The sequence below is a fragment of the Physella acuta genome, unplaced genomic scaffold (assembly GCF_028476545.2).
Source record: "Physella acuta isolate Inbredline_101_S28 unplaced genomic scaffold, ASM2847654v3 ptg000037l, whole genome shotgun sequence".
Classification (NCBI taxonomy): Eukaryota; Metazoa; Mollusca; class Gastropoda; family Physidae; genus Physella; species Physella acuta.
Genome location: NW_026731557.1, coordinates 413,688 through 439,675, shown reverse-complemented (window position 1 = coordinate 439,675; position 25,988 = coordinate 413,688). Strand labels below are relative to the sequence as shown.

Below are 25,988 nucleotides of genomic sequence, written 5' to 3'. Positions count from 1 at the left end.
TTTTACTTTCCCTAACGTGAGTTTAGTTACCCATCAGAGCTGGGTGGACTCAGGGACGTTCTACTAACATGAACCCGGATTCGAACTCGACACTTACAGGTGAGCAGTCTAGTGCTTTTCCACGCCCTCCCATAATTTTTTTCACTAGCTGTATTTAAATAATGTAGTAATTTCATCTCTAAAATGATATGTCAAAAACTTAAAAATTGATGTCTGAAGTAAAGATCAAGGGGCACCACCGCACCATAATTTTCTGGAAGTACTGAACTATGTAGAGTATTGAAAAGATAAACAATTAAAGTAATAATTGTATAATATATTATTAAACATTATAATTTATTACAAAGTTTAATTAATTAATAGCGCCCTCAAGCTTTTCAAAGTGAAATGACGAACCAACGTAAGTCTTTCTTTTTAAGTGACATCTCTTGGGAAAATATCAATTGAAGACTATGAGTTACTATAGTTAAGAAACAAAATCCTTTTTTAATAGCTAAACAAAACATTACTTACAATTTTACTACCTATTTAGCAAAAACATTTTCACTTCCTGCAAATCACAGTTTTAAAAAGAATTTTAACTCACTATGTCCAAGCTACGAATTATTTATTCAGCTCAATATTTCACAAAACCTTTTCGTACTTCTTGTACTGTCTATAAAAAACCATTATCAGCAAATTTTTTGGCTGTAGGCAATCGACGCTTATTAAAATTGGGATCTCCACTGCCCCTCCCCCCTATCTCCTCTGCCACCTCCTTCCTCCCCTGCCCCCTCCTATCCCACCTGTCCCTACTATATCCATAGTTTAGACACGAGTTATTCAGTGGCCCTTGTATCGACGTTTTGTTCACCATTGGCTTTCTTCGCGCTTGGATGAACCTGATACATAGGTACGACGTACTGTTTCTATACACTACCGCTACTTTACCGGCGTACTGTTTCCGCACACTTAACGCTACTTTATCGGCTGATACGACGTACAGTTTTTTTGTCAACTACCGCTACTTTACCAGCTGCTACATAGGTACGACGTACTGTTTGTATACACTACCGCTACTTTACCGACTGATACATAGGTACGACGTATTGTTTCTGTAAAATACCGATACTTTACCGGTTGATACGACGTACTGATTCTATACACTTAACGCTACTTTACCGGCTGCTCCATAGGTTCGACGTACTGTTTTTGTATACTACCGCTACTTTACCGACGTAGTTTCCGCACAAATAACGCTATTATACCGGCTGATACGACGTACAGTTTTTTGTCAACTACCGCTACTTTGAGGGGGGGGGGGTGCTAATCGAACGTTTGAAAGTTTGTCCCCGGGAAGGGTCGCTACGCCTCTGGGGGGTGACACCATTAAGTGCCGCACCGGGTGACACCCGAGCTCGCTACGCCACTGTGTAAAAACATTGGCATTGGTTTACATAGACCAGTTGTTTGTGCAATATTTAGCTTTTTACAAAAGCATTTTTCATCATAACACTGAGTATACATTTGAAAAATTTCTATCTATGATCTGTATCAATTTCTATCCATAATAAATAGTCCTCTCCCTAAAGTTAAACCTAGGCAACACAGGCCCTTACATACATCATCATCATCTTTCCCGTCGTGCCCAAGTCACACAGGCAGGTGAAGTAGAGTGCATCTGTTTCAGAGGACCTCGACATATGAAGGGATGGTCAGCACTATGCCAAGCCGTTTTTGTTTTCCCAAACGTGAGTTAGGTACCTATCAGAGCTGGGTTGACTCAAGAACAGAAGCGTAGCGAAGGGGGGGGGGGCAGGGGGTACATATGTCCCCGGGCGCCGACCTTAGGGGCGCCAAAATGGGTTGGAAAAACAAATTAAAATATCATTTTAGGTGACGTTTTGCATTATTAATATAAAAAATATATGGGGGTGTGCAAATGGAAAGTTTGAGGGGGGGGGGGGGGAGGGGAGGGGTGCGGGGGTGCAAATTGAAAATTGAAGGTTTGTTCCCGAGGAGGGCGCCAAATGAAAGTTTGTCCCCGGTCGCCGGGAAGGTCGCTACGCCTCTGCTCAAGAACTCTCTCTCATTGAACCCGGATTCGAACTTTTGGGTTAGCAATCTAGCACTCTACCACTATCCCACGCACTCCCATTCTAAATACATATCAATCATATATCATTATAAATTAATCCACCTCTCAGTAGAGCTATATATGGAAATCAATAGTATAATCTAAGATAACCCATTTGAAGCTGTTAAACAATTTAAACATTTGTGCTTTTATGTATTACGATAGTTGTATAACTTATCGGTTTAGTTCATGGTTTTAGAATTTTCGATAACGAAACAAAATTTGAAATTTAAAAAAAAGCGAAAATAAATTTCAGTTTTCTACTTTTTATATGAAAAATGTAAACTAACATGGAGTAAGTAGGTCATGTTGTCTTTCAAAAGTTCAATAATAGGGAATAACCGATTAAGCGCGCAAGGGATTTGTTTAAATTGTTTCAATTGTATTAGAACACCAGAAAGCGCTATGCGGTAATGAACAGGATTTCATCTAAGATAATTCGGAGTTTACTAATAAACAATCGCGGTATTTCTAGATCCATATTCTAAATCAAAGTGTGTCTTATATCAAGGGAAAGTTGGAGTTAAATTAAAATGTCGAGTTGATGTAAAATGTAAGTAAACCGGAATGTAGTCTTAAAAACATAAAGTGATACAAATAATTTTAAGTTAGATGCATAAGCAAATTTCTATAGCATTTAATTTGATCTCTCTCTCTCTCTCTCTCTCTCTCTCTCTCTCTCTGTATATATATATATATATATATATATATATATATATATATATATATATATATATATATATATATATATATATATATATATATATATACATTCTATATATAAGTTAAATATGACATTTTTTTCAGCTTTTAAATAAATAAAAATGTTACGATCACCATGAAGAAAAAAATTACCAATTCACGTTTTTCATTTAGATCTATATCAGCAATAATGATCAAACGTTTTTCATCAAGTTCAATGGAGGCCACCAAAGTTAGTAGTTTTACTTACACACTATTTGTTATAAGCGCTGCTATAGGGGATCTTTTATAAATAATGTCACGAAATTTTATCCCCACCCTCAACTCTTCGCACCTTTCCACAAACACACACAAAATACACACATTTTTATCTTTAGAGAAATAAATTATTTTCGTTATCAAATATGCCGTATATTTTTTCCCGCGTTCCGTGTTTTTAGTTTGCTTTTAATTTGTCTTCATTTTAAACGTTAAAATATCGGATTGCGTTTCTACAAAGATCAAACATTTTGCACGGTTTCGCTGTGAGTCATCGAATGTAGACTTCCAATATATTTTTAATTAATTACAAACAATTAATTACTTTTTAGAAACTAAATTTAACAAAGCAATAAATCTTTTAATGGGACGGAGTGGTCTAACGGTAGAGAGCTGGACTGCTAACCCGTAAGTCTCGAGTTCGAATCCGGGTTCTAGTCAGTAGACCGTTCCTGAGTCAACCCAACTCTAATGGGTACCTAACTCACGTTAGGGAAAGTAAAGGCGGCTGGGCATAGTGCTGACCACACTATCTCTTTATATGCCGAGGTCACAGAAACAAGTGAACTCTACTTCACTTGCCCCATAGACCGTCAGGTTTGAAAGGGAATTTTTACTTTACAATAAATCTTTAACTTTTCTTATCCATCTTTTGTTAATGAACATTAAAAGTAACAGTAATACATCTGATAAGTAAAAAGTTATAAATTAAGGACATCTAACCCAGAAAACTATGCAATTCTTGTAAGTTTACATCATTACCATGCCTAAGTTTCCCTTTCTCCCACATCACTTACCATAAGCTTAGAATTCTTATCTTTCCGTTTACCGATTGAAAATTTCACATTTCACATCATTTAACACTGAAATCCTCTACCGGTACAGATAACACGAGAGCCCAACGACCAAGCCAAGTTATGCCACTCCGCCAATTCGTTGCCGAAGTTCTCATTGATTCATACACCGCGATACCCTCCCTTTTCCCATTCGCTCTATGGTCTTAAGAGAGCTTGGTTTGAATATTCCAGTGATTGATTTATTTTTAAAGAGAACCTTTTTTTTTAATTAAAAAAAATAATTCAGCCATTCCACTTGAAACATTATTTGATTTACAATATGTTTATGTGTAGTTATTTTTCAAGTTACAAAATCCTTAGCTAACACACACAAAAGTAATACATCTTGTCGAAATTTCTCGAATGCAGAAGAAGCAGAGTTCACCTGTTTGTGTTACCTTAGCATTTAAAGAAATTTTTATCATCAGTTGTATTAGTTTTTAATGTATGCTATCAAGTTTAATATAACTACGTGTGACTGTGTGGAATGGCGTGGTCGATTGGTAGAGCGAGAAAATACTCACGCGATAGTGCCCAAAACCACGTCACTGAGCTCAACTATACTATTATATGAGCTGATTTGTATTGGTTAATGCGATGTGTTAAGAATTATCGCCTCTTTCTTGTATGTGCAGAGATTAAGTTTTAAAATATTTTAAGTTAAATATGTTAGGTTAGCCTGACCCCCCCCCCCCCCCCCGCCACGCCCCTCTTGGGTTATAAGCAGCTAACAAGAGCTTTCCAGGCATCTCTGTCCTGGGCTAGCCTCTCCCGCTTTTCCCAGGTGTATCCAATCTTTATGTCTTCTTCCAGATTAGCTATGTGCCCAGGCGGATTTACTCTCCCTACCGCGAGCCAGGTACCCATAAAAGCTGACTGAACTCATGGACAGTCCACAGACGCAAAACCGGGATTCGAACTCGAGACTACGCCGTCTTCTTTGCTCACCGTCTTTTCGTTATGGCCTGTGGATTTCAGGTGAGGGCCTGTCTTGTCATGCTGTATGCAGGCTTCCCGGGTGTGTGGCACTTCCAAATATACTTTTTGCGCTCAATTTGATTGTTCATATAACGACCTGATCTATACTAGGAGCATGGTGTGAGTGAAATAATGAATCAAGTTATGCATCTTTTTAACAGCTGTGAAACAGTTTGCTACATATTTTGTGGATTGATGGATGGATGGGTGTATTTGTGCTCCATCTTTTATCTAAGTTTGGACCGAAATAAAATTCAGCTATTTAAAAACAAAAAACATTTTTTTTAGATAAATTCATTTTCGATTACCACTCAAAATATATTATTTTCAAATGAATTAGATAATGGGTTAGTCATTGAAATTTAAGAAAAACTATATCCATTAACAACTAAGTATTGCAGCTTCGAAAATACTTTTTAAAGATAAATATTTTATTTAAAAATAACGGCTTTACATAAAAAAAAAAAAATAAATAAATAGTTCCATGCTCTTTTAACAAAAAAGATTGAGAACCACTCATATTATGCGTTTGTACTTGCGTGCGATTGTACAACTTCCAAATATCTCTCAACCTCTGACTCCAATATTGTGTGCTAATTTCTCGGCAATTAGACCAGTTATAATGATGAAGGCTCCAAAAAAAAAATACATCTATAACCTTAATTATCTACAACTAATTAGCTAACTGATTACCGCTTGTGCATGCAGTGTAGAGAATGTCACCAGCCCTCATGTAAGAAGTTTCTAATTATCAGCCCACGAATCAGCTTGAAAAAAATTTCATTTGTAAAATGTTGAGCTATTTAGCCCAAATAATGGTCGCCCGTGTAAGCCAAAATATGTTTAAACCGGTAAAAAACCTATAACGAGAGTAAGTGCTGACATTGCACACCAAAGTAATTTACTAGGCTACATCATTGGCTTCAGGAAGTATTTACGTGTATATATATAAATAAATAAATATATATATATATATGTGTGTGTATGTGTGTGTTTGAGAAACCACACTTTAATATAGGGTCAGTGCTGAAGTAAAATATATCATTGAGCCTATTTTATCTGAATAGTACAATAAAAGGAGATATCGATGCAGTGGCGTCGCTAGGTCGGGTGTCACCCGGTGCGGCACTTCGTGGTGTCACCCCCCCCCCCCTCCCCCAAGAGACAAAGTATATATCTATATATCTATATAAATTACTAAATTTTGTACTTACAATTATTAATGGGACAAGCAAAAAAGCATTTTTCTTCTGTAAATTGAGCTATTTTTTGCCTTGGTGTTACTGTTACCCCCCTAAATGGTGTCACCCGGTGCGGCCCGCAACCCCCGCCCCGCCCTCGCTACCCCTCTGTATCGATGCACTTTTCCAAAAGAGTTCGCTTATTAAACAGCACATGTAATATCGGTATTCTTAATTTCGAATCGCGGACACTGTGGTTTAGCGGTAGTCCCTAGACTTAGTCGAGGTCGTCCGCTGACCGTATTGCCCTCATGTTCAAACCAGATGGTGTGATGTACTGGTGAAACTCACCTTAGTCGGCTGATTTGTATACCGGCTGGTCTAACGAGAGAGAAAAATAGAGGTAGAAATATAAACACATGAATATATTAACTCATTAGAGGCCAAGGACATTGGTTGACGTCGACAATAATCCATTTTGTTCTGTTGAATTATTCACGCTGTAAATTTTTTAACGCAAAATGTTTTTTTTTTAAATCGATAAAAATAAAGGGTAGACAACCATGTTTTTAAAAAAAAACTAAAGGTAAATTTATTTTATGAGTTAGCCCCCTTAAAATCGACACCTTCAAAATGTGAGATATTTGCTTGTTGATAAATGATTATTTGATTTTTTAAATAATTAAACAGCAGCTGCACCATTTCAACTTTCCCAAAAAAAAACATTGTTTAAATACATATCAAACTGCAAACAGGGTCGCCTATTAATTGGAAAACTGAACAATTGGAAAAAAATATTAATCATTGATAAATCTTTCTTCGTCTCTTTTCTTCCTTTATAATCTTAAGGATGTACGTGTGATTCCTTCAATACTATTAAGTATTAAGGGTCAATGCGCTATGCGCCATATTGACTGTTAACTCCGATTTCTGCATGCTTTTCTTTTTGGAAGCTTCCATAACCTTCGTCCAACCAAGAACAAACTACAAGGCAGCAGTTGTTTGATTTTGGAGTTGTCTCTCCTAGATGGGTTGCTGTCCCCAGCTATCGAGCCTCTTTTGACCGAGGGAAAACTGACTTCAACAAAACCTTTGCGGGGTTGTAACACTAGTATTTAACTAGATTCTATAGTCTTCTCTTCCTCTTGGAGTTCGGGTCTCTGGCTAGACTCATAACACATCACTGAGTCCACCCAACTCTGATTGGCACCTGACTTAAGTAAGAGAAAGTAAAGGCGGCTGGGCACAGTGCTACCCACACTATACCATTACTACGCCGAGGGTCACAGAAACAGGTAAACTCTACTTCACCTGCGCCAGGGGGTCGTCAGGTTCGAAAGGGAAGTTAACTATTCTTTCTCTTTTCATCCTGATACCATGACCCTAGGCTTCGGGATTAGTATACGAATAAGCAGCGTACTTAGTCAATAAAATTCAAAGCGCTAATTTTAGCATTGTGAATAATTCATCAGCGTAGCCGACCCTTTTTTGCAGATAGTGCATACCGATATCATCGAGTGTCCTTGGACTCAGTTAATATATTCTTGTGTCCATGATCTTCCTCTTACCTGCAGGCTAGGACTGTTTAAAAGACACATTTAAAGTAAAAACATCACGACCGAAATTATACAACGATAGAATAGAACAACTTTTTGGGTTAGTTGGGTGTTTTTGTCGATGTGCCAATTATTATAATTATTGCGCTTTTCAAAATTAACATACATTTTAAAGTGTATTGTATATTATCTATTATATTCGATATATATATATATATATATATATATATATATATATATATATATATATATATATATATATATATATATATATATGCAACACTTGGCTCTTCTCATCTAAACGCCCAGGGGTTGTACATGGATTTCCAAATAATGGATTGAAATAATGAACCACTTCTAGTGTCCTACTGTTATAAAACATGTACACCATTATTTATATTTATCTGGGATATTTCAAGCGGTAAATATTTTCTAATGTAACGTTTGGCGTCGCTTGAATTTTGCACTTACCAGTTGTGACACGGATGTTACAGTCGATGTGCTGACACTGCAACACAAACATTATCAGAGTCCGAAAAAAATCGATAACCATGAATAGAGTTAATCACACCATCTCTATGTGTGAACTATACTTCCGTCTGCCTCATTACTCATCCTGTCTCAAAAGCGATTGCGAAAGACATGATGGATTGTGACCCTCACCGCACTCTGCGTCTGTAAACGAGGAATGTCCCATGTATAGACACATGTTACGGGTGTTAATCCTTTGCTACAGTTATATATTTTGTCGTGTTCCAAATAGCGAATGTTCCATAGACTTTGAAGCATGTATAATGAAGAACAACATGTCCACCCCAACCCCCCCCCCCCTTATACATACTTTATATATGTACAAAATGTATATATATATACGCATATAAACATACTTATATATATATATATATATATATATATATATATATATATATATATATATATATATATATATATATATATAATGTATATACGTTTATGGTAATAAAACTATAAGCAATAATCTGACATCTTTAAGCCGCCCCCTACCCCTGTCACACAACGTCTCTACATACACGAAATACCGACCACCCTATTCAATCATGTCCTTAATGATGTACTTTTCTTCCTTATTTCTATCCCTAACCATAATACTAACCATAACTACTTTTACTAAGCTGTTCAATTTTACTTTTGGTTGTTCGCCTATGTACCTTAAGAATCGTTAATATAGTCACTGCAACCAACCCATGCACTGCTAGTTATAATCAGATACTTTTTTGGCGCATTACCATGTTTGCATGGCAAGAGAATTTCAACATTTTATTTATATATAAAAAAAATAGCAAAATCGGATCTGGTTTCTGGAATAATTTTTTTTTGAATGGCGAGCCAGCAGTGAAAGGTTCTAAAAATGATCTAATACAGTAACGACAAGCTATAGTGAAAGGTTCTAAAAATGATTTAATACAGTAATGACGAGCTATAGTGAAAGGTTCTAATAATAATCATTAAAAAAGTTTTAAAAAACCCACGTTTTCTGATTGAACTAAAAAGTAGAAAATAAATGCTATAGGCCCTACATCACAATAATGCAAGCGATCACTCTACTATAAGCGATCAAAAACGTGGGGCGCCGAAGTAAAAGTTATATTACTATTGATTAGATAATACTATTGACTTTTATTAGGGAGCTTGTAGAGAGTCAACAGTATTAGAAACTGTAAGAAAATCACGGCGCCCCACGTTTTTGCTCGCTTATAGTAGAGTGATCGCTTGCATTATTGTGATGTAGGGCCTATAGCATTTATTTTCTACTTTTTAGTTCAATCAGAAAACGTGGGTTTTTAAAAACTTTTTTAATGATTATTATTTTCTACTTTTTAGTCTTTGTCTGTTTGTTTGCATTAAAATCTTGCTATCGATTTTATCTTTTCACTTTTTTTGGGTAAACGAAGACAACTCGTAAAAAGACAACTCGTAAAAAGACAACTCGTAAAAAACACGTTGTTTGAATACGTTACTGACTAGAACACATAGATTTGAACCCGTGTCGAGTGGGATAGCAATCGTGTGCCCAACCACTCGACCATATCGTCTCCCCCAAACTGGCCTACCTCCTGTAAGTTTAAACTCGGTTCAAGCTAAATTCTCTGCCCCTAAGCCTGTGGCGACATGTGATCGTTCGCTTCACTGCGCGCGAGGTACGCGTCGCTGGTTTTTTTTCTAATGGCTAGCAGAGGAGAATTATATATATAGATTATATAGCGGTCTAAAATGCTCAATAAAATGTTTCCATTGATCAATTTAGTAATAATAACAATTGAATATTCAATGGTCATCCAAAAGAAAGCTTCCCTGAAAATTTCAGCGCGCTAGCTAACTGGGAAGTGCCAGAAAATTCGATCGCAAGATTTGATTGGAAAGACAAACAAACACACAGAGAAAGCAAGTTAAAGAAAACGTGGGAAAAATGATTTAATACAGTAATGACGAGCTATAGTGAAAGGTTCTAAAAATGATTTAATACAGTAACAACAAGCTATAGTGAAAGGTTCTAAAAATGATTTAATACAGTAATGACGAGCTATAGTGAAAGGTTCTAAAAATGATTTAATACAGTAATGACGAGCTATAGTGAAAGGTTCTAAAAATGATTTAATACAGTAACAACAAGCTATAGTGAAAGGTTCTAAAAATGATTTAATACAGTAACAACAAGCTATAGTGAAAGGTTCTAAAAATGATTTAATACAGTAATGACGAGCTATAGTGAAAGGTTCTAAAAATGATTTAATACAGTAACGACAAGCTATAGTGAAAGGTTCTAAAAATGATTTAATACAGTAACAACAAGCTATAGTGAAAGGTTCTAAAAATGATTTAATACAGTAACGACAAGCTATAATGAAAGGTTCTAAAAATGATTTAAAATAGTTGTGACAAGCTATGACGAAAGGAGATTACCTATTTAATTCAAAGAAAATAAAACATTTGAGAACCACGGAGCATTATTTGTTTTTACCTGCTTGTACTTCTCCGACTCCCGCATGACTGCCCTACCCAGACGCGATTATTGTGTGCAAATTTCTCGGTAACTAAATCAAGAATGATGTAGGATCCTAACAAAAATTAGAACCCTAATTATCAAAAACTAATTAGCATACTAACTACCACCTGTACATGCAACACAATTCTGTAAGCCTAGCCAGGTCAAAAGACTTCCTTTGTCAGCCCATAAGTTAAATTAAAATTATCATCTGCATAATCCAAAAATATTGAGCAGACATTTTAGGTAGCCTAGGTAACCCAAATGTATTTAAACTGGCAAAAACATTTGAGTTGGATAAAGGCCCACTTTGCAGACAAATAGTTACTATACAACTTTGCGCTGAATAAGAAAGTAAGTATATATATATATATATATATATATATATATATATATATATATATATATATATATATATATATATATATGTATACATTCCATAATGATTTAAAGAACTTAAAATGCGGTTTTATGATACTCTTATTTCGAACATGAGAGTTTCAAAAGCGTTAGTAGTGTGCCGTGGCCAAAAGCTGTAATGTAACATTAAGGGGTCACTTTGGGGGTGAGATGGGGCATGTTCTCGCCCCTTACACCCTCCTGCCTATGTTACAGCATGTGATACAATCTTCATGCTTTAGTAAGAGTGGCATTTGATATTGGAGATAGCAATAATAGACCAACTCTGCACAACGATAACAGGTGATATCAAAGGCTAGAGCGTTTATTGCTATTTTATTCTTCCATAAACAAATAAAAAAATTATCCTACCCGATTACGTCCTTGGCCAGGGGTTGCCGGCCGGCGAACCTCTTACTTCATCTGTCAATGCCCTTTGTTGCACCACGAATTATATATAACATCGGCTGCGACTATCATTTGGATGTTTTAAATAGTCTGCTTTGAATATCACGTGACAACCCAGCAAACAATATCTAAACGAGTTGTTGTTGTTGTTTGTTATCACAGTCACGATGCTGCCGTTTCTGCTGCTGTATCTGTACGTGTGCCACGCCCTGTCCCCTGACCCCACCGTCACCTCACCCAGCGGCAAGTACCGGGGTACGACCCTCACCTCGCCAGCTGGACTTATCTACAACGCTTTTCTGGGGATCCCGTTCGCGCTACCACCTACAGGGGCTCTCAGATTTGCTAAACCCGTCCCCTACCCACATATACGTGTAAGTTTAACAATCTTTATATCTGCGGTAGAATTGATACTTACTTTACGTATATACTTCGGCCCAGGAGCACCCTCCTCCTTATTAGATTTTTAAAACGGTCCAATGTACTAGATTTAGGAGATATCATTTTATGTAGTTCTTTAAGAATAATTGCTAATCAAGTAAAGTTCCACTTTCAGACCTAACGATCCGTTGTACAGATGAAGTAGAGTTTATATGTTTCTTGACCTAAGCATACGAAGGAATTGTGTGGTCAGCACCATGCCCAGCCATCTTTACTTTCCCTAATCTAAACCAGGTACCCATCATTGCTGGGACGCCCTGCAGACCCTAATCTGGTCAGAGATCCGAACTCGAGGCTATCGGGTTGGTAACCGTTCGCTCTACCACTCGACAATGCCCTCTCACAATGTCTACAACCTGAACTGAATTAAAAACATCGTATTAAAAAGCAATTCGAAAAAGTCTAACTGCAAGTACTCTTTTATATTTAGGGTATATACGACGCCATACATACGGGCCCAGTGTGCATACAGCCCCTAGGTGTAGATCTTGGTGCTCCAGCTGACGAAAACTGTCTCTACCTCAACGTGTATGTTCCAAAAACACCGGTAAAATTTTACTTTAATGTTAGTAAACTTTTTGTTTGGATGTGTTAAACATGTTCATTCTTTTAAAACCTATTTAATACTAACATTATAATAAAGTTATATATATATATATATATATATATATATATATATATATATATATATATATATATATATATATATATATAGTTAAGGACAATTAAAAGCAGTTTTTTAGTCCTACTTTGACAGTACGGATTAATATTACAGCTTTAAGTTTAGCTAAAAAATGTTTATAGTCTGGGAAAGCTGAAAAAAAGTTATTTTTATTTAGTGAGGGTTGATTTTAAAAAGTTTTTATTAAGGGAAAGCTGAAAAAAAAATTATTTTGGGAAAGATTTAAAACAAAAACTTTTATTTATGAAAGCTGACAGTTCTTTTATTTAGGAAAAGCTAGAAAAAAAAGTTTGTGTCAGAAAAAAAAAACGTTTTTAAAACAAATTATTTATGGGAAAGATTAAAAAACATATTAAGGGAAAGCTGAAAAAAACAACCTTTTTAGTTAAGGTAAGCGAAATATTGTTTTTATTCAGTGAAATCTGTAAAAAAAAAGCTTTTTGTATTTGATAAGCTAATCATTTTTTATTCAGGAAATCTTAAAACAACCTTTTTTTATGTTAAGCTAGATATTTTTTATTCAGGGAGTGCAAAAAAAAAAAAAAACGTTTTGTTTATGGTAAGCTAAACATTTTTTTTTATTCAGGGAAAGCTGAAAAAAGTTCTCGTGTACATCCACGGCGGGGCGTATTTCTTAGGATCGGCAAACGAGCAAGTGCCGGGCGATTTTGTTTCCCAGGTAAGTTCCTGTCAGCATTAAGTTTAATAAGGTTTGATTTAGTGCATGGGGTCTGCGAACTTGTAGAGTCTACGAAAATCAGAAAATGAAATAGGGAGAAAAAATAAAATAAACAACTAATAACGTTTTCGACTTAATTAAACAAATCAATTTTTTTTGCTTATATGCAACCAATATAAAAGCTATTGAGATATAACAGATACGTGATCTGGTTTACATGTAGGGCCGCAGTTGCGTGTTGGGCCTACGAATTCAAAAAGTACCTAGGGCCCACGAAGACCTTACAATTTCTCTAGTTATACGCAACAGCAACGGGACATCATGAATGATTAAACACTTTACTCAAAATCTTAGTTGTCGCATGGAAGAACGCATCTGAATCAATAAGGACAAGTCTGAATTGTGTACAGACGTATTTCGCGTATCGAAATTTTTGTCTTTGCAAGAATAAAAGTTTAAACATTAGAAATATTATACGGCAAGATTTAGAAAATGTTTTTACGACACTTATCAGAATTGTATATTTTTCATCGCATACTTTGTTTCATAAAATACATTTTTCATATTTAATTAGGTATTGATATTAATTTACCAAAATTACATCAATATTTTATATAATCAGAATGACGTCATTGTGGTGACCTTCAACTACCGCCTCAGCTATTTGGGGTTTTTGAAAGGAAACTGCTCTGAATATCCGGGAAACCAAGGCTTCTGGGATCAGATATTGGCCTTGAGATGGGTCAAGGACAACATCCGGTCGTTTGGAGGCGACGCAGACGACATTACCGTAGCCGGCGAATCGGCAGGAAGCGAGAGTATTTCCGCTCTGAGCATTACACGGCAGGCTAGACATTTCTTTAGAAAGGTAGGCCTATGCACGTGCGCGAAACATTTGTTTACTAAGGTATTTATGCCAGGGTAAACATTTGTTTACTAGGGTATTTAAGTCAGGGTAAACATTTATTTACTAACTTCTCTACGTCAGACTTAGCATTTGTCTACTAATGTATGTTACGTCAAACCTAGAATTTGTTTACTAAACTGTGTACGTTTAACAAAAACATGATAAAAAATTCCAGGCAATCATGCTGAGCGGGACAGTGTTCTCTAACTTGTACTCACTCAACAACGGCGATGAGATCGTTCGGAATTCCCTAGCAAACACTGTGGGATGCAAGTCTCAAGATCCGTCCAAGAGATTTCATTGTCTGCAGTCACTACCTGCAAGCTCCTATGTTTTACCCGTGGCCTTGAACCTGAGGACATTGTTGGTCTCCGTGGACGGGGAACTGTTCCCGGCCCCCATAGCACAGCTGGTGAAGAACACGAGTTATCTGAAGGAGGTGGGCTTTTTCGAGAGGGATTATCTCGTCAGCTCTGTCAGTAACGAAGGAGCGATTGTCTTGCATGGGGTGTTCGCATCTGGGCTGGGTAAGTAGATTTGAATCGGTCAGCATAGAAGGATCGATTATCTTGCTTGGGTGTGTTCGCTACTGGGCTTGGTAAGTAGTCGGTGTAAAGTAGTAAGATCTTTAAATTAAATAAAATTTTATAAGCGTTTGAATATTTGTCTATGTTACCAAACAACAACACCCATCAGAGTCAACAAAAAAAAACCAATTTCAGCTAATGACTTTTGACATTTTAAACTTATGAAACGCTAAAGCCATCCAATTTTAGCTTGTGACTTTTTACACTTAAGACACATGAAACGTCACAGCCATCACATTTTAACTTTTCAATTTTCACCTTTTAGATCCTAAGAACGTCACCGCTAGCCAGTTGAGTCAGGTAATCCCACAACCTGTCTCCACTATACAAACCATGCTAGACTTTTACAGTAGTCTCGATTTACCTTTCCTCCCCCTGTATGCTATATTGGGAGACCTGGTTTTTACCATACCTGAACTCAACTTGTTAAGGATTTTTTCCTCTCAAGGTACGTGTTTGTTGATTTTACCATATTTCTATTATTATTGTTTTTATTATTAGATAAAATGTACCAGTTACCATATAATTCACCAGATCGCTTTTCGTCCCAATCACCCCAAAAGACGCCCTCCTCGACTAAATAGGTGTTATCAATTCACAAAAACATACGCAACAAAAAGATACGCACACGGGCATTTACACAAACACAAATAATTTACGAACACTGAAAGCTGCAAACAATTGTATATATTTTTATTACCCTGCAAATATTCCTGTTTTGGCAATTTTCTTTATGCGCATAATTGTTTGTGCGTTCGAATTTTTCCGAGTGCGCAATTTTTTTTATGTGCAATTTTCCGTTGCGAATTTTTCTGTTCACCGATGTCTTAATGCACCAGAGAGGACTGAAGAAGAAAAAGACTTTTAGAAATAAATGGGTTAGAACGTCGCTCTGTATAGAAAGAGAAATTCTTGTTTTTACATCCTTTTGAGGACTTCCTGGCTAAAGAGAGTTGTGCGGGATGACTATGCCGTGCCATAAAAGAGGACTGACACATTTACAGTAAAATATTTTAACAATCATACAAATATGTCGATATAAATAAAAGAAAAAGTGACAAAGAAATAGAGGTGGATATGGCATCGTCCGAAGAATGCCAATATTAGCATCACCAGGCAGGTTTTTGTGTGGAATAGCGAAAACTTCGCGGCCTTAATCGATTGAGAGAAAACGGGGAATACCTGATTATGGTTAAAGGGTTAGGGTTAGGGCAAAGTAAGGGCATTCATTTGGCAAAGTGTCTCCTAGTCCAATGCTCCTCGTGGAATAGGAATTAAAGAAGAAAATTAAAATTTTTTAAAGTAAAATGTAAACTTCTGGGTGCAATTTTTATTTAAAATTTAGCCCCTAACAAAAAGTCCCAGAACCTTTAAAATCTGATGTATTTTAGAAAATTTTACGATAATAAATTATCGGAATAGTATTATCTAAGAGTATATAGCTTTTTACACAATACAAGCAAAAAACTGCAATGCTTAACGTTAACGTAAACAAAAAATACAATAACAAAATGTATGAAAATGTAATAAACCATTGTACACATACAGCATTCGCGATATCTCCAAACATTCATTTGGCAAAAGTTTCTCTTAGTCCTATGCTCCTCTTGAAATTTGAAGATAGCCAGAAAAGTAAAAAAATATAAAGTAAAATGTAAACTTCTGAGTGCAACGTTTATTTAAAATTCAGCAGCCAACAAAAACCTAAAACCTTTAAAATTTGATGTATTTTAGCATAAATTAATAAGTCCTACTAGATCAAAAACTTAAAAAAATGCTTGATGTATTACAGCCACCTCCCACAAGGCCTACTACATGAGGTTCAACTACTTCCCCACTTACCTCCCACCACTACTAAAAGGCTTCCCCCACTCATTTGACCTTTGTTACCTGTTTGACCTGAGACCACGTGATCTGCTGACCCTCTACTACCACCTGGAGACGAATTCGAGCTTTCAGTTGACGGACGTGCGTATGAAGATACGGTATATGAGAATTATAAAAGACTTCATGTGCAGTGGGTAGGTGACTTTGTGTTTATACACAGCCTTAGCTTTTGTTATTTACACCAGTTAGTTCAGGTTATATAAGGGAGGGCATGGTAGTGTTGTAATGTGAAGGGATAGTAAGCCGTTTTTCTAGTTTAGGTCTTAGACTCGAATATTTGGAATGTTCCTGAGTCTACTAGGCTCTAATGGGTACCTGACGCATGAAAGGAAATCTACACGTAGCTGAGCGTAGTTCTGAGGACACTACGCCGACTTCACAGAAACACGTTAATTCTACTTCACCGGCACTATCGACCGCCAACTTCAAAGGGGTAGCTTAATATTTACTTAGATTATATACATGGAGCTTTTAAAGATAAACATTTTTACTTTGATTATATACGGTTTATTTTAACTTTATAAACACGTCCGATTTCCATAAAGTATAGTTGGTTTTTAAATTTAACTTTCGATTATATGCATTTGACTTTAATTTACACCATTGAATACATCTTCTTAGATTTAAGATTTACTTGCAATGTTCTTTTATACAAAAATATTTGTATAACTTAGGTACTAAAAAAATATCAAACCATATCGTAACACGTTTTTCAGAAATCCGGGTGTGTCATTGTCCAAGGATTTGAACATTACATGGAGACCTTACGATGGGCAGTCTGAGAATTTCCTAGAGTTCAGCGATAAGCCTGCCGTCTTGCAACACCCCATCAATCAAAGAAAAAATTTCTGGCACACACAATTCAATGATAATCTCTAGTCTTTCGCTGTGAGGTGCAAACAAATATGCGAAGACATCTAGAAATACAACTATACGTAGTAAACGTGTTACATCAACAGTTGGATTTTTTTGTTTTCAATTTTTTATCATTGAGTGAAAGTTGTATTTAAAAATTTTTGCTCATTTGACATTTTCGTAAGAAATTCATTAATACACTCTAAAAAACTTCAAAGCGAGATGTGGAAAATTAAAACAAATTATAAATTCCAGGCGGAATATTGGTTCAAAATAAAGGCTCGTTTGACATTTTTCTTTTGTAAATAATAAAACTGAATAGAGCCTCTAGACATAATATAGGTTTGAACTCTATCTCTTCTGCTTAAACCCATTGGATCTTTCCTTCATTAAACTAGGTGTTCGTTGATAGCGAAAACATGAGCTATTTAAGACTACAAGATGATTTCATGTTTGTAATTAATAATAGTTTTTTTTTTCTCCCTTAATTATGTAATAAGGCGATATATTTCGCCGTGTGAAGCTATAAAGAGTTTATCATAAGATTCTAATTCTAAGAGATTTTCGTTTCCGGAATATTTGTCATAGTTTTAGATGTGACAAGTTTTTATACGTTGTTATTGCTCAGTTATCAAATAGCAATTGACATTTTTGTAAATATAGCTGAGATTAAAAAAAAAGTTTGAAATTATAAAAAATCAACGCATCAAGATTTTATTAGAAGTTTGTTTTTATAAAAGCCAATAAGGTAGGGAAAAAAATATAAATGCGTTATACTAATAAGTGTTAGAGCTTAAGTGCTATTGAGCACGCACTTACAAAGTAATTTTCTTTTTAAAAAACACATTTTACTGAAGATTTTTTAAGAGATATTGAGCGAAGTGATATTTCAAACTGCTCCTCCATTGCCTTAGTCTGATTTTATATTGTTACCTTTCTTCTTCGTTCTTACTTTAGTGTTGTAAGGGATTATCTTCAACACAAAAATATACGTGTCAACTTGTTATGCGTCATTTAGCCGTGGACAGTTGTTTGATTTTGGAGTTGTCTCTCCTAGATGGGTTGCTGTCACCAGCTCTTGAGCCTCACCTTCTCGAGGGTTTAAACTCTATCGTATTATCAAATTATGGGATATTTTATACATGTCTGGTATCAGATATTTCCGCAAATAAGCTAAGATGAGGCATCTAAAATAGCGATATTTTAAACAATATCAGCACCATATATTGTCACAGATCGATTTAGTGCAATCAATACGATCACATAACAATGTATATATATATATATATATATATATATATATATATATATATATATATATATATATATATATATGACGTTATCTTCATGTTTCTTTGAGAGTATCATTAGACGTTTGAGATAGCAAATAAAAGTCAAAAGGCACACTGTGTCAACATCTGATAACTTGGTCCTGTGCATTTATTGCTATTTGACTCGATCAATGAACAAATAAAAACAGGCAGACTAAGGTTATAAAAAAATAAATGTCAATATTTAATCAACAGGTTTGTATATGATACAGTACACTTTCGATTGTTGACATTTTTTTAAATACCTTGATATATAGTTGCTCCTGAAACGCTGTATGTGAATGATATTTTTAAAGAAATAGTGTTTTTTTCTTTTCTATATAATAACGTTTGGTATTTGACATAATGGATTTTTTCTATTGAAACCTCAAGACAGTTTTATTTCAGAGATAAATTCTTATAAGGTATGTTTAAATATTTTTTTTAAAACCTTAGCTAATTTACGCCTGTGTAACAGTACCTAAATTGGTGGAGAACTTATGTATTTGAAAGAAAATATTTTTTTTATTCGTAGAACCTTAATTTGTCGACCTAGCTTTGAGAGTACCTTACCAGTAGGACGTACCTGAGTCAACCCAGCTCTAATGGATACCCAAAACTTAGAACGTCACTGAGTCCAGTTTGTTTGTTATCACAGCCAGGATGCTGCTGTTGTTGCTGATGCTGTGTCTGTACGTGTGCCACGCCCTGTCCCCTGACCCCACCGTCACCTCACCCAGCGGCAAGTACCGTGGTACGACCCTCACCTCGCCAGCTGGACTTAGCTACAACGCTTTTCTGGGGATCCCGTTCGCGCTACCACCCACAGGGACTCTCAGATTTGCTAAACCCATCCCTTACCCACCGATAAGCGTAAGTTTAAAATTGTTTATTTCTGCGGTAGAAAAGATACTAAACACGATTATTTCACCCCAGGAGGCATCCCAACACTCCACAAGCTAGACAGGTTGGAAAAAATGGCAAAGTCCGATTTTCTCGCTTCAGAAGAAATCAGTCTCATCACATTTTTCATGACTCTCGGTTATTATTAATGTGACGTTCTCATTTCAGACATATTCCTAAGGCAGATAAGGTAGAATTTATATTTTTTTTTTGCCCCTGCATATGAGGCGTTGGTGTGGTCAGCACTACGCCAATACGATTTTACTTTTCCTAACGTATCGGATACCCATTAGAGCTGGGTGAACTCAGGAACGTGCTACAAACTTGAGAATTTCGGAATAAGCAGTCGAGCGCTCTACTACTCCACCACACCGTCCTACAAATACTTATCAGCTTCATTGTATAAAAATCATCGTATTGAGAAAATGACTCGAAAAGTCTGAAATGCTATTACTCTCTTAGGGTACATACGACGCCATACATACGGGCCCAGTGTGTATACAGCCCCTTGGTGTAGATCTTGGTGCTCCAGCTGATGAAAACTGTCTCTACCTCAACGTGTATGTTCCACGTCATAACAAAGAGGTTGGGATATACTTTTATCTCAGTAAACTTTGTTTACGTATCACTATTTTATTCTCTTGAAGTATCTTTTGTACTAGTATATTGATCTTAGAATTTATAATAGACTTAGAGAAAGCTGAAAACAGTTTTTATGCTAATATATTAGCTATAAAAATAAATATACATTAAAAGTTGGAGAAAGTTTTTATTCCGGAATTGGTGAAAAAATCTTACATTCAGAAAATAGTAAAATCAATATTGTTTTGTAACTGAAAAGTTTTAATTCAGTAATAGGTGTATACAATATGTAGTGAAAGCTTCATTTAGTAATTCTTTTCAGTGAAACCAAAATAAAAAATTCTAATCAGGGAAAGTTAAATCAACATGCATTTTAAGAAAAGCTGAAATCTTCAATTCAGGGAAAGCTGAAAAAGGTTCTGGTGTATATCCACGGCGGGGCGTATTTCTTGGGGTCAGCTAACCTACAAGTACCTGGCGATTTGGTTTCCCAGGTAAGTTTCTATAAGCGGTAATTTTTATAGGTTTTGTTTTGGTTATATACAATCACTACTGTTCTGCGATAATAATGCTAAACGTTATAAAATTTCTTAGTCATCGCATTGAAACTCACATTTCAAAGAATAACGGAATGATTGAATTAGGTCAGGGGTCTCCAAACTACGGCCCGCGAAGTCCTCTCATCCGGCCCGCGGAGATCTTTTTGTCCAATGAAAAATCGTTTGTTGGTGATGGCTGAGGAAGTTTGCCCAGAAAAATCGAAGACATGCCCGGAAGAAAATGGCCCCCGAACTGAAATTTGATAGTTAATACGGCCCTCGGACTGAAAAGTTTGGAGACCCCTGAATTAGGTGATGTTGCACATATTCATTTCGTGTATAAAAATCTCTCTTACAAAAGTAAAATTTAAAACAAAAACTATTTGGCTAAATTTAAAAAAAATGATTTTTAACAGTTATTAAAATTATACATTTTCAGATCGCAAACTAGGTTTCTGAATATAAATTATTCATATTTAATTAGCTAATTGCATTAATTTATCCATCTTACATCAAATTTTAATGTACTTAGAATGATGTCATTGTGGTGACCTTCAACTATCGCCTCAGCTATTTGGGGTTTTTGAAAGGAAACTGCTCTGATTATCCGGGGAACCAGGGCTTCTGGGATCAGATTTTGGCCTTGAAATGGGTCAAGGACAACATCCGGTCGTTTGGAGGGGACGCAGACGACGTTACTGTAGGCGGTGAATCGGCGGGAAGCGAGAGTATTTCCGCTCTGAGCATCACACGGCAGGCTAGACATTTGTTTACAAAGGTATTTACTAAGTTAATAATGTTATGCTAAATATTTATTTATCATTTTATGTATGTCAGGCTAAACATTTGTTTACTAAGTAGGGTAAATATGTCTTTATAAGTCAAAATTAAATAAAACAAAATAATATAAGTTTTAAGCAGCAAGCTTCTCTAAGAACTAAAAGTAAGAAAATAAAACCTCTCTGCTTTCTATCATAAAAGCTATTGTTGCTAAAGTATGTAAAGATTAATGAACGACAATAGCTTTTATGACAGACAACAGATTTTTTTTTCTTATTTTCAGTGCATTCAAAAGCATGTTGCTTTTGTTATTGAATATAGTAAGCTATCGAGTAATTCAATTTTGTTATCTCCCCTTTGTTTAACAGCCATTTAATAAATTTTTAATGACTAATTAAACATCTAAGTAAATTAATAAACCTAATAGACAAGTATTGCCATCGAACTGGGACGTATCTGGAAAGTTTTCAATGAAATCGCTGCATTAGAAACAGGTCAAAATTGAGTTAAGTGATTTGTCACATACCTTCAAACAAACAAACAGACGTTGCAAACTAAATAAAAGCTTGTAAAATTAGGAAATACGTTATTTGTTAATTATGAAAGCTGTCGAAGCAATTTAGAAATGTAACAACATTAATCAAATGCTTATTTTTAACTATCTTTATAAGGCACCGTCGAATTTTTGCAATATGTTTTACATATTGTATTCGTTCAAAAAATGTTTCGAAGTAATTTTTAATTTCTAAACTCCATTATGCAAATTATCCATAAAGTATTACCAAGAAACTATCAAGCCCCAGAAGATTGAGTAGTAATGTAGATGAGATGTAGTAATGGGGTAGAAACATTATAGCTCATCTGTTTCAATGACCTCGCATTATGAAGAGATAGTGTGGTCAACTCAATGACCTGACTTGAGTCAAGTACCTATCAGAGCTGTGTTGATTGAGTGGGATTTGAACTTGAGACATTTGGGTTCGCAGTCGTAAACTAGACCATCCGACCACATCATCTCCGTTTAACTAACCAAAATATTATAAAAATTTCAGGCAGTTCTGCTGAGCGGGACAGTGTTCTCTAACTTGTACTCCATCAACAACAGCGATGAGATAGTTCGGGATTTCGTTACAAACACTGTGGGATGCAAGTCTCCAGACCTGTCCAAGAGATTCCAATGTCTGCAGTCCCTACCTGCACGAGCTTTCGTGTTGCCCGTGTCCTTGAGCCTGAGGACATTGTTGATCTCCGTGGACGGGGAACTGTTCCCGGCCCCCATAGCACAGCTGGTGAAGAACACGAGTTATCTGAAGGAGGTGGGCTTTTTCGAGAGGGATTATCTCGTCAGCTCTGTCAGTAACGAAGGAGCGATTGTCTTGCATGGGGTGTTCACTACTGGGCTGGGTAAGTAGATTTTGGTGGGTCAGTAACAGAGGAACAATCGTCTAGCTTGGTGTGTTCGCTACTAGGCTGGGTAAGTAGACATGGGGCGGGTCAGTAACAGAGGAACAATTGTCTTGTTTGGTGTGTTCGCTACTAGGCTGGGTAAGTAGATTTAATCGGTGCAGTAACGAAGGAGTTTTTTCTTACATGTGGTGTTTGCTACTGCGCAGTGGGTAGGTCGATGTGGGGTTCGTTATGCTCTAGATATCACATGGTTTAGGCTATGGTTATTCAACAGGGATTCTTATTATGGCATAGGGTTCGTTTAGCTGTCCATAATAAGGAGTTAAGCTTAAGGTAATTACACGGGGCTTGGCAAGAGACTCTGTGAAAACCAGTAAAATAGGAAAATCTTAAAGTCAGCACACAACTTTTAAAAAATGTGTAGCATTATTTTGAGATATTTTAGGTTTTCATTAAATCACGTGTTTCTCCTTTTATTTTTATTATACATGATGTCGTATATCTGGTTTTACAATATTTAATAGCTGGCATAGTTTTCATTATTGTATCAATATTATAACCAGTATTGGTTCTACATTGTTACTGAATGTGCTTGTTGACGAATTATGAACAAAAATAAAACAAGTAATCTAAAAGTCTGTATTACACGACGAAAACATATCTCATTTCATTAAAATTATAGCTTTAAAGACATGTTTTCACCTTTTAGAACCCAGGAACGTCACCGCTAGCCAGCTAAGCCAGGTAATACCACAACCTGTTTCTACATCACAAGCCATGCTAGACTTTTACAGTGGTATCGATTTACCTTTCCTCCCCCTGTATGGTATACTGGGAGACTGGATTTTTACAATACCTGACCTCAACTTCTTAAGGATATTTTCCTCTCAAGGAACTTGTAAGTTGATTTTACCTTATATCTGTTACCATTGTTTTAATTATTGATTTTGCGTTATCGGCTAGGCGTTGCTCCGGCCATTTATAGCCATGTCCAAATGTAAATGTTAACACACATTAGTATTTTTATTTACAAAGTATTTAAAAAAATTAAAGAGCATTACATAATGCCACGTTCATAACAGAAACAGCATGTGATTCTATAAAAATTAACTTACACATTAAATGCAATTCCTCAACATCAAGTTTTTTTTACACAAACATATTACACATCTTCGTCAAACAACTAACTGAAAACTAAGTGTAACTTACTTTCCCTTTCCAAGTATGTAACAACCCCCATTTGGTACAATTAAAGTAAAATATTGGAATAGTATGATGTAAGAGCTTATAGCTTTTTAAACAAGTAAACAATTACAAAGCGTAACATTCAAGTAAACACAAACAACAAAAACAATGAAAAAAATATAAGAAATGTTAACATACCATTGTACACAAAGTGCACTCTATAATACTGTTTGTCTATTAAAAAACAATAGCATCCTATTGAGGACTTACTGGCTTAAGGGTATTGTTCGAGTTTAGGATGCAATGTTTATTTAAAATTCAGCCCATAACAAAAAGTCATAGAACCTTTAAAATGTGATGTATTCTGGCTTAAATTTATGTCCTACTTGTTCTACTACTATTGCCTGATGTATTACAGCCTCCTCCCACAAGGCCTACTACATGATGTTCAACTACTTCCCCACTTACCTCCCACCACTACTAAAAGGCTTCCCCCACGCCTTTGACCTTTGTTACCTGTTTGACCTGAAACCACGTGATCTGCTGACCCTCTACTATTACCTTGAGGCGGACTCAGGTTTTCAATTGATTGACGTGAACATGAAGACACGGTACATGAGAATTATAAAAGACTTCATGTGCAGCGGGTAGGTGACTTTGTGTTTACACATAGCCTTAGCTTTTGTTATTTACATCAGCTGGTTCAGGTTATATAAGGGAGGGCGCGGTCGTGAGACAGATTGAAGAGGTACTAACCCGGTCAACGAGTTTAGGTCTCGAAATAGAATACTTGGATTGTTCCTGAGCCTATATGAATACTAAACCGCTTATCTTGTGTAGATTCTGGACTCGATATGTTTAGAATGTTCCTGAGTCCACCCAGCTCTAAAGGGTACCTGACTCACGTAAGGAAAAATTAAGGCACCTGCTATATTACCGCCAACTTTGAAGGGGATAAATTAATATTTACTTAGCTTGTACACATCGGTTGTTTTTTGGATCTTTAAATGAAATACTTGTTTTATTTTGAATAACTTAATAACTTAATAAACACGTATGCTTTTCATGATATACTGTTGCTTTTTAACTTTTGATTATATAAACTGTTGACTTTGATTATATACGCCGTTGAATACATCTTCCTAGAATTTAGTTTTACTTGCAATGATGTCGTATACTAAAAATAATGTGAAAGCTTTGATTATTTTTTTAAAAAACATGGCAAACAAAGTTTTATCCAGGCAAAGTTTTTTCCAGCTTTGCCCCACACCCCCACCCGAAAATATCAAATGCCCTCCGGAAACAAAAGTCTGGAAGAAACACTGATGGCAAAAAAAATTGAAACACGTTTTTCAGACATCCGGGTGTGTCATTGTCCAAGGATTTGAATATTACATGGAGACCTTATGATGGGCAGTCTGAGAATTTCCTGGAATTCAGCGATGTGCCAGCCGTATTGCAACACCCGATCAATCAAAGAAAAAATTTCTGGCACACACTACTCAATGATAATCTCTAGTCTTTCGTTGCTTTGTGCACAGCAAACACAATAAATTAATAAACGTTTTGCATCAAATGAAGATTTTTTTTGTTTGCAACATTGGGTGAAAGTTTAATTTTAAAACTTTTGCTTACTTTAGTAAGTCATAAAATATCTAGAAAAACCTTGAAAGCGAAATATGAGTTTGAAATATTACTAATTCGACATTTATCCTTCAATTAAAACAAACCGCAAAAAATATCATTTAAAAATAAATGCTTATTTAACATTTTTAGTAAGTAAAAAAA

General features: G+C 35.7%; 2 protein-coding genes across 2 annotated transcripts; both read left to right on the top strand.

Moving 5' to 3' along the window:
• LOC131942891 (acetylcholinesterase-1-like) lies at positions 1-17,554 on the top strand. Its single transcript, XM_059302862.1, has 9 exons — positions 1-99; positions 11,619-11,830; positions 12,328-12,444; positions 13,166-13,258; positions 13,881-14,126; positions 14,341-14,692; positions 15,018-15,200; positions 16,545-16,773; positions 17,356-17,554. The coding sequence occupies exons 1-9, from the start codon at positions 69-71 to the stop codon at positions 17,516-17,518; spliced, it is 1,626 nt and encodes a 541-aa protein (XP_059158845.1). The 5' UTR covers positions 1-68; the 3' UTR covers positions 17,519-17,554.
• A 1,913-nt stretch (positions 17,555-19,467) lies between these two features.
• Positions 19,468-25,719, top strand: LOC131942808 (pyrethroid hydrolase Ces2a). The gene is made up of 8 exons (XM_059302745.1): positions 19,468-19,677; positions 20,170-20,292; positions 20,691-20,783; positions 21,361-21,606; positions 22,661-23,012; positions 23,725-23,913; positions 24,619-24,847; positions 25,557-25,719. The coding sequence occupies exons 1-8, from the start codon at positions 19,468-19,470 to the stop codon at positions 25,717-25,719; spliced, it is 1,605 nt and encodes a 534-aa protein (XP_059158728.1).
• The last annotated feature ends 269 nt before the right edge of the window (positions 25,720-25,988 follow it).

What these genes read in the sequence shown, in the direction of transcription:
- LOC131942891 (XM_059302862.1), top strand. Translation starts at nt 69, where the DNA reads ATGAACCCGGATTCGAACTCGACACTTACAG. An exon ending in TCCCCTACCCACATATACGT is followed by an intron (nt 11,831 to 12,327) that starts GTAAGTTTAACA and finishes TTTTATATTTAG; the next exon opens with GGTATATACGACGCCATACA. An exon ending in TGTATGTTCCAAAAACACCG is followed by an intron (nt 12,445 to 13,165) that starts GTAAAATTTTAC and finishes TTTTTTATTCAG; the next exon opens with GGAAAGCTGAAAAAAGTTCT.
- LOC131942808 (XM_059302745.1), top strand. Translation starts at nt 19,468, where the DNA reads ATGCTGCTGTTGTTGCTGATGCTGTGTCTGTACGTGTGCCACGCCCTG. An exon ending in CTAGACATTTGTTTACAAAG is followed by an intron (nt 21,607 to 22,660) that starts GTATTTACTAAG and finishes TAAAAATTTCAG; the next exon opens with GCAGTTCTGCTGAGCGGGAC. An exon ending in ATTTTCCTCTCAAGGAACTT is followed by an intron (nt 23,914 to 24,618) that starts GTAAGTTGATTT and finishes GATGTATTACAG; the next exon opens with CCTCCTCCCACAAGGCCTAC.